The sequence below is a fragment of the Octopus bimaculoides genome, chromosome 16 (genome assembly GCF_001194135.2).
Source record: "Octopus bimaculoides isolate UCB-OBI-ISO-001 chromosome 16, ASM119413v2, whole genome shotgun sequence".
Classification (NCBI taxonomy): Eukaryota; Metazoa; Mollusca; class Cephalopoda; order Octopoda; family Octopodidae; genus Octopus; species Octopus bimaculoides.
The window spans coordinates 9776364-9792799 of record NC_068996.1 but is presented as its reverse complement, the minus strand read 5'-3'; the positions used below and the strand labels follow the sequence as shown (position 1 = coordinate 9792799).

General features: G+C 34.6%; 2 protein-coding genes across 2 annotated transcripts in view; one reads left to right on the top strand and one right to left on the bottom strand.

The window, feature by feature from the left end:
- The first annotated feature begins 495 nt into the window (after positions 1-495).
- Positions 496-16436, top strand: part of LOC106875948 (AP-2 complex subunit mu) — a 29562-nt gene continuing 13621 nt past the window's right edge. Inside the window, exons 1-4 of the mRNA XM_014924281.2 lie at positions 496-652; positions 10600-10698; positions 15178-15443; positions 16090-16148. Coding sequence (XP_014779767.1) covers positions 10625-10698; positions 15178-15443; positions 16090-16148 — 399 coding nt within the window. The 5' untranslated portion in view covers positions 496-652; positions 10600-10624. The remainder of the gene's footprint in view (positions 653-10599; positions 10699-15177; positions 15444-16089; positions 16149-16436) is intronic.
- On the bottom strand, positions 7636-8163 carry LOC106875947 (uncharacterized). The gene has a single exon (XM_052973685.1). The coding sequence runs from the start codon at positions 8161-8163 to the stop codon at positions 7636-7638; it is 528 nt and encodes a 175-aa protein (XP_052829645.1).

Here is a 16436-nt window from a genome sequence, read left to right as displayed (position 1 = left end):
AGATAATTCGTATGAAAAATAGTTATCTAATAATTTACAAAATAATATCTTTAAAAAAATATGTTTTATTTTTTAAAGGTTATAATTAATAATAGTGAGATTAAATTGTGTTTGAATATTTAAATTTAATATGTTTATTACATATTTACTGCATAATTTGCTGACGTTTTGAAAGTAATTTCAAGTGATTTATTATTATATTAAATTATTGTACGAAATTGCTTGTAAATTAAAAATTAAAACGAAAAATATACACAAGCGTGTAAAAATATTTTTATTCTTTAAATTTAAATAAATTTTTAAAAATATGTCACTATTTTCGCTACTTCCGGTTTCTATCACTCGTACGATGTTCGTATAAATCCGGTGAATAAATAAAATAAACATTTTTATTTGAATCTAAACATGCTGTTAATTATACTTTTTAGATAAATTATGGATCATCATTTCCAGTCTAGTTTTAGAATTAACTTTAAAAAAAAGGGGGTGTTACTAATTATCCGACAAGCTCTCAAACGTTTTCAATAGTATTGACGCCATTACATAGTGCGCTGGAAGTGGGTTTGGTTGGTTTCCGTTTAACACTCAGCGGCCGCTCTGCGATAGAATTGAAACTATGTTCTAGTACCAAAGAAAAACTAAATTAAAGCAGGTAAGAAATACATATATATTTAAGCCATATCATATAACATTTTCTTCGTGTAACTGTATATTATAAACCTCAGCCAGCTTGAATCTAATCAATGAACGTGAATGGGTTTACTAATTATTGTGTGGTGGGCGTATACCCCCCTTATATAAAACATCAATGCACTTTTCGACAGTCTCACCCCTATTATTATAAAGATCGGGAGATTATAGACAGAAGAAAATAGAATTGTGTTAATTACACTATCGAAAGGTTTATTTTTAATAAAACATATCATGAAATCGATTTTTCTATTGTATGTAGCAATCATTGTTATTGGTGAAATGGAAGCAAGTGTTCTTTTAAGGTTATGAATAACTAACTACTTCCTTAGCTGTTACGTATAGATGTTATCACATTTATATATATATATATATACACACACCAATGATCGATTTAATATTTATTAACTTCATTTTTTTTTCCAGAAAAGATGTTTGTTTATTTTTAAGCACCAAACATTGATCTTTTTTCTCAATATACTCTCTCCAAGTTCATGTAACATTGATTCATTCACTGCAGTTCTTTCTTTTTTGCCTCCCCCCCCCCTCGCTGCAAAAACAAAATTTTGTTTCAAATTGTTAGAATGTATGATTGCGTGTTTATTTTATTTCAGTTTATTTATTCATTATTGAGATGCAAGCTAATCGCAAAATTCAAAAAGTGAAATGTCTTCTCTTTTTCGAGTCAAGACGATTCGAAGATGTGTGTGTATAAGTGAGTTACTATGAGAATCTTTGTATATGTGTGTGTATATGTGAATGTACATGTCCGTGTATTCATGTATCTGTTGATGTACAGATCATCGCTATACTTATCAATTACATTTCGGGATTCGAGTTCTTTCTTCGTAAGCTCCCAACATTTCCATGTTATTTTTTTTTATGTAACTAAGGTTGTTGCGTAGCCCACTGATGAGGTTGTAAAACTGTAATAACAGCTATATATACATTTTTCCTTCGACTCTTGAAGAGACATCTATAGTCTAATAGAAATCTAATCTTTACAACAATCTGACTTTTAATTCCCAATATCATTCGGGTCTGTTTTGTTTGCAGCATATTGTTTTTATTTGAATGCTCCACTACTGGTTACTATTTTGGCGAAGGTCTTAACGGTGGGGGATTTATTTTGGTATGACCATGGAGTCAATATTACCTACGAATAGCATTGTAAAATGCTTTTTGGAAAATTTGCCACATTTAAAGGGTCGGTAGTAACTTGTGTCCTTTCTGGACAACTGTTAATAATGTTTTTGTTGTTTTTACATTGGAATGGCACAACCAGCGTTGTCAGTTGCAACACAGGTCTGAAGATGTTTCTTATCTCGTTTATTAATCAAATAGTTGTCACATATTCCTGAATAGCGAAGGCGTAACCGAGTTGTGATATTCCTATCACAACTCCAGCGAAAGTTATTCTTCCTGATTCAATGATAGTATCCCTTGTTTTGAGGGATATGCACCCATGCATAACTTTCCGTTGATAAGGGCTTCTCCAAATCTATATAAGTAGATTAGTTGGAAGAATTGTACTCTCAAAGAACCTATTGAAGAATTCTTCGACTACTTTCAAAGTGTCTTCGCTGTTGACCCCGTTATGTGATGTTCTTTTTTTTTTTTTAACCCTCTTTGCTGTTCAGTAGGTGTGGGTCTGAAATATTCAATGCAGCACCGAAAGACCGTTTTTACCGATGTGAAGACCGATGTTGTGTCAGCCTTTATCTAACAAATATTCTCTTGTCGTTGATGATGTGCAATATAGCGGCAGTAGTTGATATCTTCCTTGTTTTGATGTCCAAGTTGTGATTTCCTTTTGTCTTGTCTAGTAATCTCATTAATGGTAGGGTAAAAGACACGAGAAAATATGATTTAAATGAATGAAGTATGCTCTGAATTTTATACTTTTCAGAATCTGCTAAATTATGTATTGTTCCTCTAGCTTTACTCTCAGCACCAACGTATTTAACATTGGTAAATTCCAAAATATAGCAATTGTCATTGGAGAGAAGGAAAAGGCTTCTGATATCCATATTCCTTGGCTGATCTATGATTGATCTTCAGTTGACAATGTATATAATAAAGTTTGTGTGTATGTAGGGGGTGTCAATAAGTAAGAACAAGATGGATGCATGGCGTTACATTAAGATTCAAAAATTGAACAAATGCACAACAAAAAAAAACAAACGGGAAATTTACACACAAGACATGCTCTTTTCTCGTCAATTATCGCCCAAAAATCATTGCACTTTCATTTTGGGGGCGTCAATACACACAGTCACCCACTTGATATTTACAAAATGAAAAAGTTGTCACTTAAGTTTTAGCTACCTGAAACTTTGAAGTTACTGTCAACCTTTTCCCTGAGAAAATGTTACTCTTCTCAATGATGTTGAGTGATCATTTAATTTAATGTTTAATTTTTATATATAAAACTATCCATTTTATATGGGTTTTTTTCTCTCTCTCCATTTTATTCCTCTCATCCCATTGTCAAAGAGCGTAGGCTCAAGACATTGGGGACTTTTACATTTTTCCCAAGTTTCAACTATTACACCTGCTTGTTGTTCCCTCACTTGTCTTTTTGTCTTCTGTACATTTGGACATATATGATCATAATGTAAGAGTGTAAAACATATTACATGTATTGAAAACATTATCTAATATAGAGCCCACCATGTTAGTTCAAGCAGATTGGTATATTTAATGTATCAAAAATTGATAGCCATCGAGGAAAACTCAAATGAAAACCTCAGTAATTTGTAGGTGACCTTTTATTGGAAAAGTCTAGATGGTAGACTGTTGTTATTAATCCAGTGATGTGCAGATGCTTCATATCATCTGATGAAGTAATCATGTTTGTGTGAGAGAGGTGTGTGTATGTGCGCTCACACTCCGACATATTTTGCCTGATGATTTATTCAAACAGGTCTGCTTAAATAAGACATTGGGTGAATCTTTGTCTCAATCAAAATGAATTTTACAATAAATTTGATTCCATTTAGAGTATTGATTTTTACCTAGCAGTAAATGTTCCATTGATATTCTTAAGCTTATTTCAGAATCTTCTTAAACTAACATCTCTCTCTATCTATTTATATATATATACTCTTTTACTCTTTTACTTGTTTCAGTCATTTGACTGCGGCCATGCTGGAGCACCGCCTTTAAAATATATATATATATATATATATATATTTGTTTTGTTGAAGAAGCCATGTGTAACTTTGTATTAATGCCTTCTTGTAGTGGTGAATACTTCTCATCATCATCATCATTTAACCTCCATTTTCAATACTGGCATGGGTTGGATAAGTTGATAGGAACCAATTAGCCAAACGATTGTGCCAAGTCCAATGTCTGCTTTGATGTGGTTTCAATGGCTCATGTCCTTCACATAGTATACTGGATGCTAGTAAGGTCACCAGGTAGCTCACAAATCAACTGAGGGGTGGGGAGGTGACTCTATATCAGGTGATAAGTTTTAAAGTATGATGGAAGGACCAAAACAGGTATCTTGCAGTAAAAGGGATACATAACTTTTCCATTTAGAAAAGGAGAGATGTGTCAGAACATACCTTCAAGTTGGTCTTCAAGCCAGGCATTGGCCATTGTGTAACTGACTATTAGGATCTTGCATAGAAGACACAAGTCACACGTTTGCATTACATGTCAGAACCATTTCAGTTGGTTCTTTTATATAATAAGAGCCATGTCCCTCTATATCAAAAGATGTAGTCAAGGGCACAGACCATTTCATAGTCTCATTAGAAAGAAAATAAGAATGAGTTTCTCTTAATATTGGTGATGCAAATCAGCAAGATGAGATCGTTAAATATGAAAATTGCAGGTACTTTAGATAATCTGAATCATGATAGAAACTTTTTGACTTCCTTATTCAGTGAAAAGATGTTTTTCTGTAGAATGTCATCGGATTCACACACCAATCAATCAATAATTGCTCTTCAAAGGCTTTCAGGCTGGCAGGGCTAGTTGATTTCAGCAACCTCAATGCTCAACTAGTACTTGTGTATTTTATGATCTCTGAAAGTAAAGTCAACCTTGGTGGAATTTGAACTCAGTGTTAAAATGGAATAATTGCCACTAAATATTTTTTCCTGTGCAGTAACGATTCTGCCAACCCACCACCTTAAAATACTCAATCATGGACATAGAATTGTTTTGGGTCAATCAAAAGAGAAACTACAACAATCAAGGTGACCTGATAATTTATTGCTGCTCCAGGAGAGACTGGCAAAACTCTCCTCTTGAACTTGCTACTGTCCTATGTTTGCAAACCTTAACAAATTACGTTTGCTTTTACATCATCAGGTATTGTAGCTACACTAAGTGAAGCTTGGCTGAATTGCCCGTTTTTATTTTGAGTTGAGTTTCTGTTATGTCTCAAGCTACTGCTATCTATAACCTTCGGATGATCTCTACTTAACAGTCACTCAACCCTCTAGACTACCTCTATTTATATGTCTTGGGCAATCCTACTTCTTCGCTTGGAGGCGTCGACACAACAGTTTCCATTCTGGTAAAAATCAATATCAACGTATCATATATCTTCTGATACAGTTGGTTGTTCTCTGCATAATGTTCAGCCAGTGGTATGGGCTGAAGTCTCGGTGAGCTACTAACATCTGAATGCATGTTCAAGATGTTATGAGCAATGAGAAACTTCTTAGAGGGAAATTTTTAGTCTCCATCAGAAATGTTGGCAGATTCTCTCAGTTGTCTGAAAAGGTCAAAAATGTTCAATAATTACATGCATGCATGAAAAGGTCTTCCATTTGGAGTCAGTGTGAAGTTTTTGCATATCCAGACAATGAGAGTTCTCAATTGTTTGAGCATTGATTTTACTACATTTAAACCAGCCATATCTGGCCGAAATATTTTACCTGGTTTATGTTGAAACTGGCCAGATCCTGCTTCTCACACCTTACCTTACAATGTTAGTCTAAAAAATATACAGTCACACAATCAAAATCTCAAAGCTATGAGGTAATGCAGAATAAATTCAAAACAATGTGAATAAATAAAAATTACATTTGATAGAATAATCTGAACACTAAAGGGTTGATCTGCTAAACCATCATACAAACTTGCTGCTGTAACTGGACAAAGGAAGGATTCCAAACATCATTAATACTGATACAACTTTCACAGGCACCACGACAATTCCACCCTGCTAACAGTGAATTCCAGAGAAAATTTGGCTTGGTTTGTTTATACTGATCTAACAACACCCTACTAAAATTAACAATGGCTGTCCCCAAAATTTATTCTAACTTTTTAAAAATGACCAAGTTGATCAACAAAACAATGAAATTCTGAATTTCCTAGAAATGAGATTATATTAAGTGTAAACTCAGTGGTAGAAGTTCTTGACCTACAGAATTTTTGAATTCACTAAATATAAGTTGTCTATCTCCAAATATCATTAAAAACAAAACAGGAAATCTAGTATTACCTTTTTGAAATTAGACAACACAAATTATCACTGCAATGGTACTTTGATACATGGTACTTATTGCTGCTAACAATTGACTGAGCAACAGTAGAATTAGGAGTATTGATGCTGGGAGAAAGCTAATGATTCTTTGGATTTCTCTTCAATAGCCTGACAATGATTTATCATTCTAAAATGAATCTAAAATCTAAGAAGATTGCAATTTCCTATAAAGCCTGCTTTTGATACATTGATTAAATAAACCAAGGACAAAGTTTAAATTGACACAGATTGTATTTTCTGACTCTAATGTTCACACGTTGGCAATTATATGTTGCTGTCAGCAGAATGGTGGTCCAACAAAACTGATTATATTTGCAGATCAAAGAAAATTCAACTCTACACTCAGAAAGACGTATACTCTTTTACTTGTTTCAGTCATTTGACTGCGGCCATGCTGCTGCACCGCCTTTAGAAGAGCAAATCGACCCCAGGACTTATTCTTTGTAATCCTAGTACTTATTCTATCAGTCTCTTTTGCAGAACCGCTAAGTTACGGGCACGTAAACACACCAGCATCGGTTGGGGAGACAAATACAGACACGCACATACATATATATATACACATATATACGATGGGCTTCTTTCAGTTTCCATCTACCAAATCCACTCACAAGGCTTTGGCCGGCCCAAGGCTATAGTAGAAGACACTTGCCCAAGGTGCCACGCAGTGGGACTGAACCCGGAACCATGTGGTTGGTAAGCAAGCTACTTACCACACAGCCACTCCTATGATGAAAACAGAACATTGTGTCTGGAGAAGCCATCTAAGTAAATGTAGATATTGTACAATGTATATGCTGAGTTTGTAGAATATGAAATAAAATATTTTTTGAAAGAAACATTTTAAAACAATATTAAAAGATCACAGGGTCTTGCAGATAAATTGAGAAATTTTTATGACGCATAAAATTGGTTATAAATACTAAAATAATGATAGTAGACAGATATGATTTTAATGTAACATTTATTACAACAAAAACATTTATCACTCAATATAGCTGCCCTTTTGGGCAATCACTGCCTCCACATGAAAAAGAAATTTTTTTGTAACTGCTGCAACCTCTGCCCTTTTGATTTTGTGTGTCACATGCATGATGTAGGTCATCAAACTGTTGATATTCAAGTGTGGTGAAGCATTGGTCGTTGCTTGAAGTACGCCCCATAAAATGTAATCGAGAAGGTTGAGATCTGGGCTGTTATTGAGCCAGATGTTGGCCCTCATAAAATATGGCACCTTCTCACCAAGGAAGACCAGTGTTGCTTTTGACCCACAGTATGGTGCAAAATCCTGGATAAGCACCACATTGTCCAGCCCAAACTTCTGTTCCGTTCAAAGTAATAGTTCTTCAGGATGTCCAGATATACCTTTGTGCTGATCTTCAAGCCAGACTCAATGACTCTTCCATCACTCGCCACAGTTCCAAATGCTATCACAGAGGCAAGATTCTTAGTCTTAAACACAGTGGGGACGTCAGAAGGATTGTATCAATCATATGTGAATTTCTGTGATTCATCTCAGTGTCCACAGTGAACTTCTCATTCACAAATCTGAGAATTTTTTCCTCACCTTGATGCTTGATGGATGACAGAAACTTTGGGCATCTCTCGACTCTGATTGCTTTGGCCTTGGTTGATAGGAGGTGACAGCAGTGACGAACATAGCTAGTCATACCCAGGTTCTTGTTCACAGCTCTGAACACTGTGGAAAGGGATACATTGTGTTTCTTTGCAAGAGTTGTCATTGATGTGGGTGGGTTGGCTTCAATCGAGCATTTGAGGCCAGTGAGAAACTTTGGATTGCACTTGGAATCATTTTTTCTATCAATCTTTCTTTCTTTAAATTGCTTATACACATGATAAATTGTTGCTTTTGGAAGTTTCAACAACTTAACAATTTTATTGGTAGTGTGTCCAGCATGTGCCAAAACAGCAATGGTGGAATTATTCTGTTGTTCCATGACTTTCTGTTCTCGAATCAGTTTGCTAATTTACCTGAAAAATAAAGAGGCAGATTAGATTTTCAAGCAAACAAGGTTTTGTCAAAAAAATGAAATGTTAAACCCAATAAGTCAATTGCTTAAAATTGGTCTCAATTTATTTGCAAGACCCTGTATTTATTAAATTTTCACTGAGAAAGACAACCTAAATTTCAATAATGTACTCAAAAAACACATAATATAGCATTTTTCTTAAAATGAAAATAAAGTTGGTCTCTACCTCTTTCAGAAACTTTCTGTATTTAAATTGAATATAGTTTAAATCAAAGGTAGCATTTTAGACAAACAATTTAAATTCAATCCGAGAAGGCAGCTCAGGTGATCAAACATTTGAAACACTTATTGTTGACACAGAGAAGAATCATTTATTTTACTTAAAAATTATACTAGTCCAGCACTTTGGACATCACGTCGAACATTGTTTTGAACCTAATACTATTCTACAAATTTCACTCCCAGTCTATACGTTATTCTCATAACCTTTATGTGCATGATTAATGTGTTTTTAATACTGCTGTTCAGCAGATGTGTAAGTGATACCATATGACATTGAAAGGCTTTCTGAATTGATCTTGAGCTTCTCCTTTCCCTGACGGAATTGAATTGAACATGAAACCATGAGCAGATTTAATAATCACACAACTGCCTGCACCCATGATAATATGAGTAGCTTCTCCTGTTAAAAACATTTAGTAATGTTGGTAACCCCAGGGAGTGGCTTCTTTTTTTTTTTTTTCATATATGAGGAAATAGTTGGGGACTAATTTAAACTTTGTAGCCAGTGGATTAAGAAGCCTCTTTTACTTGTTTCAGTCATTTGACTGTGGCCATGCTGGAGTACCGCCTTTAGTCGAGCAAATTGACCCCAGGACTTATTCTTTGTAAGCCTAGTACTTATTCTATCGGTCTCTTTTACTGAACCGCTAAGTTACGGGGATGTAAACACACCAGCATCGGTTGTCAAACGATGTTGGGGGGACGGGCTTCTTTCAGTTTCCGTCTACCAAATCCACTCACAAGGCTTTTGTCGGCCCGAGGCTATAGTAGAAGACATTTGCCCAAAATGCCACGCAGTGGGACTGAACCCGGAACCATGTGGTTTGTAAGCAAGCTACTTACCACGCACCCACTCCTATGCCTCTATACATTTTTATTACAAAACTTTATAACATTGATGGATATGCATTTCAGGAATAGTTTAATAGAGACTGAAAAAGGCAAACTAAGAGGACAAAACACTGCTTTATGTTATTGGAGTAAGATGTTAAGGGAGGACTCCAGTCGTTGGGCTAGAAATTATTTTAAGCTGTATAGTAACATATTGTCTTTGCTAATGGCAAATGTAGAAAATTATTTTTTAAATTTCATAAGGAAATATTTAGAGCACATTCATTGACAATTGAATGTAGAACATTTGAGCTTAGTTTTAAATCATTAACTAAGAGAATATCTTAAATGCTAAGTAAATTGGGGGGCATTTTGATCATATGCCACTTGTAAATATGCTTTCTATTTCAATATCTTTTATTGGTCTTAGTCATTGGATTGCAGCCATGCTAGGGTACTGCCTTGACAGAGTTAAAAAAATTCACAGTAGTACTTAGTTTTCTTTTCTTTCCTTTTTTTTTAAAAGTCTTGTACTTGTTCTATCAGTCTCTCATCAAACCACTAAATTATGGGGACGTAAACAAACCAATACTGGTTTGCAAGTGAGGGGTAGGGGGACACACACATATTGTGATAGGCTTCTCTACAGTTTCTGGCTACCGAATTCAGTCACAAGGCATTGGTCATTTTAGAGCTATATAAAAAAAATATGCTCAATGTGCCATACAGTGGAATTGAACCTGAAACCATGTGGTTTCATAGCTAGCTTCTGAATCACACACTCATGCTTTTTATTTCAGCACTTGGTATAATGCAACTTTTTTTATTAAAGTATCATGGCAAGTTTAGAGATAAGTCACATAGAAATCAATAAAATTCTATTGATAAGTGGTGAAAATTTATATTTTTAGGAGAGTATTGTAGTTCACTTGAAGCATTGTGTATTGTTTATAAAGAATAAAAAGTTTTGAATGGTACAACAAAGCACTATAATTCAGCACTAAGAATATCTGAAGAAGGAATTGTATTCCGAAATATCATCGGACTATAGAAAACTAAATTACAACAGGTATATAGTCCATTTTTTAAATTATAGTGCATTGTTGTACCATTCAAAACTTTTTATTCTTTACATTTTTAATTTCTGTTCTTTAAATTATCAGATATTCTTTTAAGACATCTGAATCAAACATATATTTTCCTCTTATTTCATTGTCTCTACTGTAATAATTTATACATCTGCAATTAAGCATTGAAGTTATATTTATGTTTGGTATCCGTTTATTTCAGTGCAACCAACCCATCGACTACAAAAATGATTGGTGGTTTGTTTATATATAACCATAAAGGTGAGGTGCTAATCTCGCGAGTCTACAGAGATGATATTGGGTAAGTTTAATCTTCATTCAGTTATTTATTTATTTATTTATGTGTTTCAGCCAAGTGGCTGCGGTCATGCTGGTGCACCACCAGTCCTTTCTTGATGGCATGGAATAAATTACCTTTTACTTACACTATATGACTTCAGTCTTATCTTTATTTACAATATTTACTCATAAAATATTAGAAGTTTAATACAAATTGGTTAGAATTGGAATGATGATAACATTATATTTAAGTGTAAGAAAATGTGTAAGATGATGAAATACATTGCTGTGTTTGTAAGTACAGTGTGAGTCACATATTTGAGAGTACACATTGTACTTGAGTAAATATGTAGATCTTTGTTGGTATTTTTCTAAAAAACTTGAGAATGAATTCTAGAACCTTATTTTAAAGAGGAAAAGACACAAGAATTCTGTTTTTAATACGTGGTATTTTACATATGTTATTGTTTTTATTAATTCAATGGATATATTTCTAAAACTCAGAAAATGTTATCTTTTGATAGTTAGCCATTTAAAAATTTGTTAGCCAGAAGGAGGGGCTGAGGATCATGTTCCTTACATATAACTGGCTCTCTGTCGGTTATGACAATGAAGGTTCCAATTGATTCAATCAGTGGAACAGTCTGCTTGTGAAATTAGGGCATAAGTGGTAGAGTACTCCACAAACATACGTAGCCTTAATCTAGTTCATACGTAGTTCATAAGGAGATTCATTGTGATGAGGCTGGCCCTTTGAAATACAGGTACTACTCATTTTTGCCAGCTGAGTGGACTGGAACAACATGTAATGAAGTGTTTTGCTCAAGGATGCAACATGGTGCCAGGAATCGATCTCATGACCTTATGATTGAGAGTACCAAATACCCTAACCACTAAGCCATGCACCTTCATATGCAGGTCCTAACTGACTCATAAGACTGATGTGCTTAGAGCAGTGGTTATCAACCATTTTTTTTTATCTATGGACCCCTTTGATTACTAATTTATTCAGGTAGACCCCAGCCCCATAGCCATTCAATGTTTAAAAACTAGTTTTATAGATACTTTTGTCTTTCACACATTAATTCATGTAGGCTGAACTATGTAAAATGTCAGCGAAAGAAACCTAGTTGTTTCTTACAATAAATACATCAAAATCAAATTTTTCATGGACCCTTAAAATACTACAGTGGCTCCCCAATTTACTATTTTGCTAGCGTGAACCCCTAAAAATCTTACATGGATTCCCAGGGGTCATATGAACCCTGGGCAAGAGTCACTGGCTTAGAGCATCTATATGTCAATGTTTGTGGAGAGAACTGTGGATGAGTCTCAATGAATGGGATATAGCAGGGAACAACCATTATGAGCTGGAAGGGTTAAGTAAAGCATTTAGTATAGTACCTGTGTTGAAGTCCAGAGAAAAGGGTGTATGTGTGTGTGCAACCTTATGTTCTTTTGAAAAGCAGAGGCCATTGAATTATATAAGGAGCTTGAAAAATAAGCAGCACATTTTGAGTTGGAGATTGTAGTGAGTTTTTGAAAGTTTGTTCTGTCACTCTGTCACTACTTTCTTTTATTTCCCTCTTAACTACTCTGACCCACCCTATATAATGTTGGGTAATCATATCTTCTCTGATGCAAGACACTCGTGCTTTTCCCATTATCACACTTTTACCTTTCAACACCTGACTTAAAATTGCTCACTCTCAAATACTGAATAGGAGCCTCTGGTTTTTCCCTATTCTTTTCTGTCTTGCAATTTACTTAGTGACTGCACTAGTGCTGGTGGCATAAAAGAGGTACCCAGTACACACTTATGTGGTTGGCATTAGGAAGAGCTTCCACTGTAAAAAAAACCATGCCAAATATTGCCACTGATATTTGGCACAACTCTGCAGTTGACTAGATCCTGTCAGACAATCCAGCCCATGTCAGCTTGGAAAATGGATGTTGACAATTTGTTATTTATGCAGTGTAGAATGTTTATTGAGACATTACACGATATGGATTGTAAGTTGTACTCTTGTGAATACTATCTCAGGTATGTAAGCAGTACTCTTGTAAGAGACATCAGCGCTGAATGTCTAGTCAAGCCTTTCATATATTGTTCTGGCAATTTTTTGTGTGTAGTGTAACCAATAAAGACAATCAAAAATTTTAAGCCTCTTTGTACTGTTGAAAGAAAATAGATTTTCCTGTTCCCATCAAACAAAAATTTTTTTGATGTTTTTGTTCACGGCAGTGTAATTCTGGCCCAAGGTGTTAGGTTTGCATATGGATGACTTACGTTTATGCAAGGAAAGTTGGGGATGAAAGTTATTATAATCTGCATAGATGTGTAAATGGCAGGGAGGTTGTTTAGAGAGCACCATATACTGTAGTAGTGTAGCCTGACTGGAAGCTTTCAGTTCAAAAGATGAGAAAATTGGGGTCCATAGATATGCAAAAGGTTTTGTTGTAAGCACAGAATGATTGTTTTGCCTAAAGTTATCATCCAAAAGTGATGGATCATTGGGTGAGCTGTAGGGGTGCAAATTTCCAGTTAGATTTAGTTCTACAGAAGTGTCAAACTTTTGAGATAGAGAGAAAACAACTTGAGTGTGATAGATCAGTTGTTTGCTGCTTCAGCGAGATTTCCTTTTTAGATAAAGGGACACTATTTCCAAATATTATATATCTGTGGAGAGAGAGAGAGAGAAATTGCAGACTTTTATTAAGGATCGTGAAAGGGACCTTGTTAGAACCAATTGCCTTGTTTGGTTTATGTGATTAGAGTTTTTGCAAAAATTGACAAGTGGTGAGACTGGAATAGTGGAATTGAAAATGAAAAAGGGCAGCAGATGTGAAGAGTGGGTGTGCTGTTAAATATAATTAGGGTTGGAAGTTGGTATTCCCTTTTAGCAAGTTGCCAGAATCATTTTGACTATTTGGGAGGACAGGAGTTTTCAAGCTATATTTTGCTTGGAGGCACCCTTTACATTCCTCATGGTTGTTTTGCATGTCTTGTTGGAAGTTTTCTATGTATTGTTACAGCATGGGCATGAATTCACAATTTAGTCATGCTTTGAGTGAAGGAATATGAAGAAACATACTTAATAGTATGGTTTCATTTATCCAAACAGCTGTCTCAGATTGGTTGTGGGTGGAGCATAGCATATTACCTTAAAGTTGACCATAAGCTGGCTTGAAATAAAGCGGGTTAAGGGGTTAAAATGTATTATATGGTAGAGAGAAGATACAAGAGGAGTTAAAATGTATTATATGGTAGGGAGATGATACAAGGTATGTTGCTTTGGCTAGGTAAAGAATACTAACAGGTGCAAAGGATTAAGAATGGCAAAGGATTTCCCTCTACAATAGGAGTGGAAAATCTATGAAAAGTTGTTTTTTAGAGTCACTAATAACAATGACTGAGAACAAAGTGATGTAAGATTTATAATCAAAGCAGAGATTAGTGATGGAAGGAGTTCAGAGAACAGTAGTGATAGCAGCTGAACTTGGCAGAACATTGATCTAGAACTAAGGGAAATCTTTGTTAGTGAAGGGTGCAGATACCACTCTCTTAATTGGAATGTAGTTTAGCCAGGGTAGCAGAGAGAAGTTAGATATAGGGAACTGAAATTTTCAGTGTTACTTTCTGGCTTCAGGTTTTCCTGCACTGACAGATGAATAGAATTTCAATATATTCAAAGAAAATGTAGTTTGATAAAACCATTGTTTGTAAAAACATTGTAGAAGTGTTGGCCATATCCATTTAGTAGTAGATGAGTGTTCTCTTAATATTAGCCATGTTTCTCTTTTATTTTCACTGTAGGAATAGCACATACCTCAACCCTTTCATTACCATATTTATTTTGAGATGCTCTGTGTTTCTTTCAATTACTTTAAATATAGCAAAGAATTTAGTAAAATAACTTAGTTATCATTAAGCTAGTGTTAGGAACATAAATTGTGACTAAGGTTTGGAAAATTTTAATTCAAAACTTATGGAAACAAGACATCAGAGCCAGAGCCGGTTTCTGCCGGGCTGGTAACGAAAGGGTTAAACCTAGGATTTATGTCTCTTTTGTGTCTGATAGTGGCTTGTTGTAGAAAGCAGATTTTTAATGCAGGGTCTTTTTCTTAACCCTTTTGGGACACCCAGGCTGATTGACTGGCCTATTGAAACAAACGTTTTGAAGTGTAATAGCCAAAATCAGAGATTCTTTCAGTAGATATAATATAAAACTCTAGAATATATATATAGTTTTACATACTAGTAAAACAGCTTTCGGTACTTTATCCTTTGTTTTCTACATACACCCATCAATTTCAATCTCAACAGAAAAAAAAAAACTTTGGTCATTTTGGTTGCATATACCAAAACACTGTGTCTCAAAAGGTTTAATAAAATACTCTTGGTTGGTTACTGGAAAGGGTTCTTACTATTGAATTCTCAGTCTTCAGAATGCCTTGAAAAATAAATGTTTCACTTGTCTGTATTTTTTTTTTCTTCCAGTCGTAATGCCGTTGATGCATTTCGTGTCAACGTGATTCACGCACGTCAACAAGTGCGATCCCCAGTTACCAATATCGCACGGACAAGTTTTTTCCATGTTCGTCGCTCTAACATCTGGCTGGCTGCCGTCAGCAAACAGAATGTAAACGCGGCCATGGTGTTTGAGTTTCTGCTAAAAATGTGCGACGTCATGCAGTCGTACTTCGGCAAGATCTCGGAGGACAACATTAAGAACAATTTTGTGTTGATCTACGAGATTTTGGATGGTAAGTTCTCTAAACCTTTCTTTCTTTCAATCTTACATACACACACACACACATTTAGATAATAATCATTCATATATCTTTATGAATTGGAAATGAAAGATAATGAGAAATCTGTTGTTCTATTTTAAATTGAAGTCTATTAAACTGTTAACTTATTGACAATTGTTTTGCTGAACAAGAATGAATGAGATGAGATTTCTAAATCTATCATTGTAACCCTTGATTTTACAACTCAAATATTCTAACTATTGTTATATTTCAACTGAAGTGTGGTAGATTCTTGTTTGTAAATTAGCGAAGCTATTGTCTAGGATATAAAACACCATACCTTTAGTAGTAGTAAGGTTTGAACTCTTGAACATGTGGTTGAGTAGTCCAGCAGATTAACCTAAATCTATTATGTCTTAATTGATTTTATATATATTTTTTGTGTTAAGAAGGAACATGTAAATAAATTTGTATTGTTGGGAGAGGTTTAGAAACTGAATTAACGAAGAGTTTAGCTACACATAATGGATTGCTTTTGAGAAGATAACTTTTATCCTAAATTACTAAAAATCCCATCACTGGCTTTAATTTTACATACAGATAAAAGTTCATAATGCACATTATTATCATCATCATCACTCTTGTAATTATTTTCAAGGTGTCAATCTTGGACCAATATGTAAATTAGTTATACTGCTAGTCAATCTTGACATCTTGGTAGAGAAAAGTTTATGAATATTCTTGTTAAATAACAAAACCACTCAGTTCTCTCTTCCCAAGCTGTTGGAAAAGCCCTTGTGGTATCTAATTTCACTATGGTACTAAATACATACACATGTGTCTTTATTTGCTTAATTCTATGTGTTGAAGTTTAGATTAAACAAGAAGTTAGTGAGAAATCAACACAATTTTCTATTTTAAAATATTCATGGGATAAGTACACAGGATGTGCTGGGTATGAGATGAACATAGTGAAAATCTACTACTTTTTTTTTTTTTTTTTTT

What these genes read in the sequence shown, in the direction of transcription:
- LOC106875947 (XM_052973685.1), bottom strand. Translation starts at nt 8,163, where the DNA reads ATGGAACAACAGAATAATTCCACCATTGCTGTTTTGGCACATGCTGGA.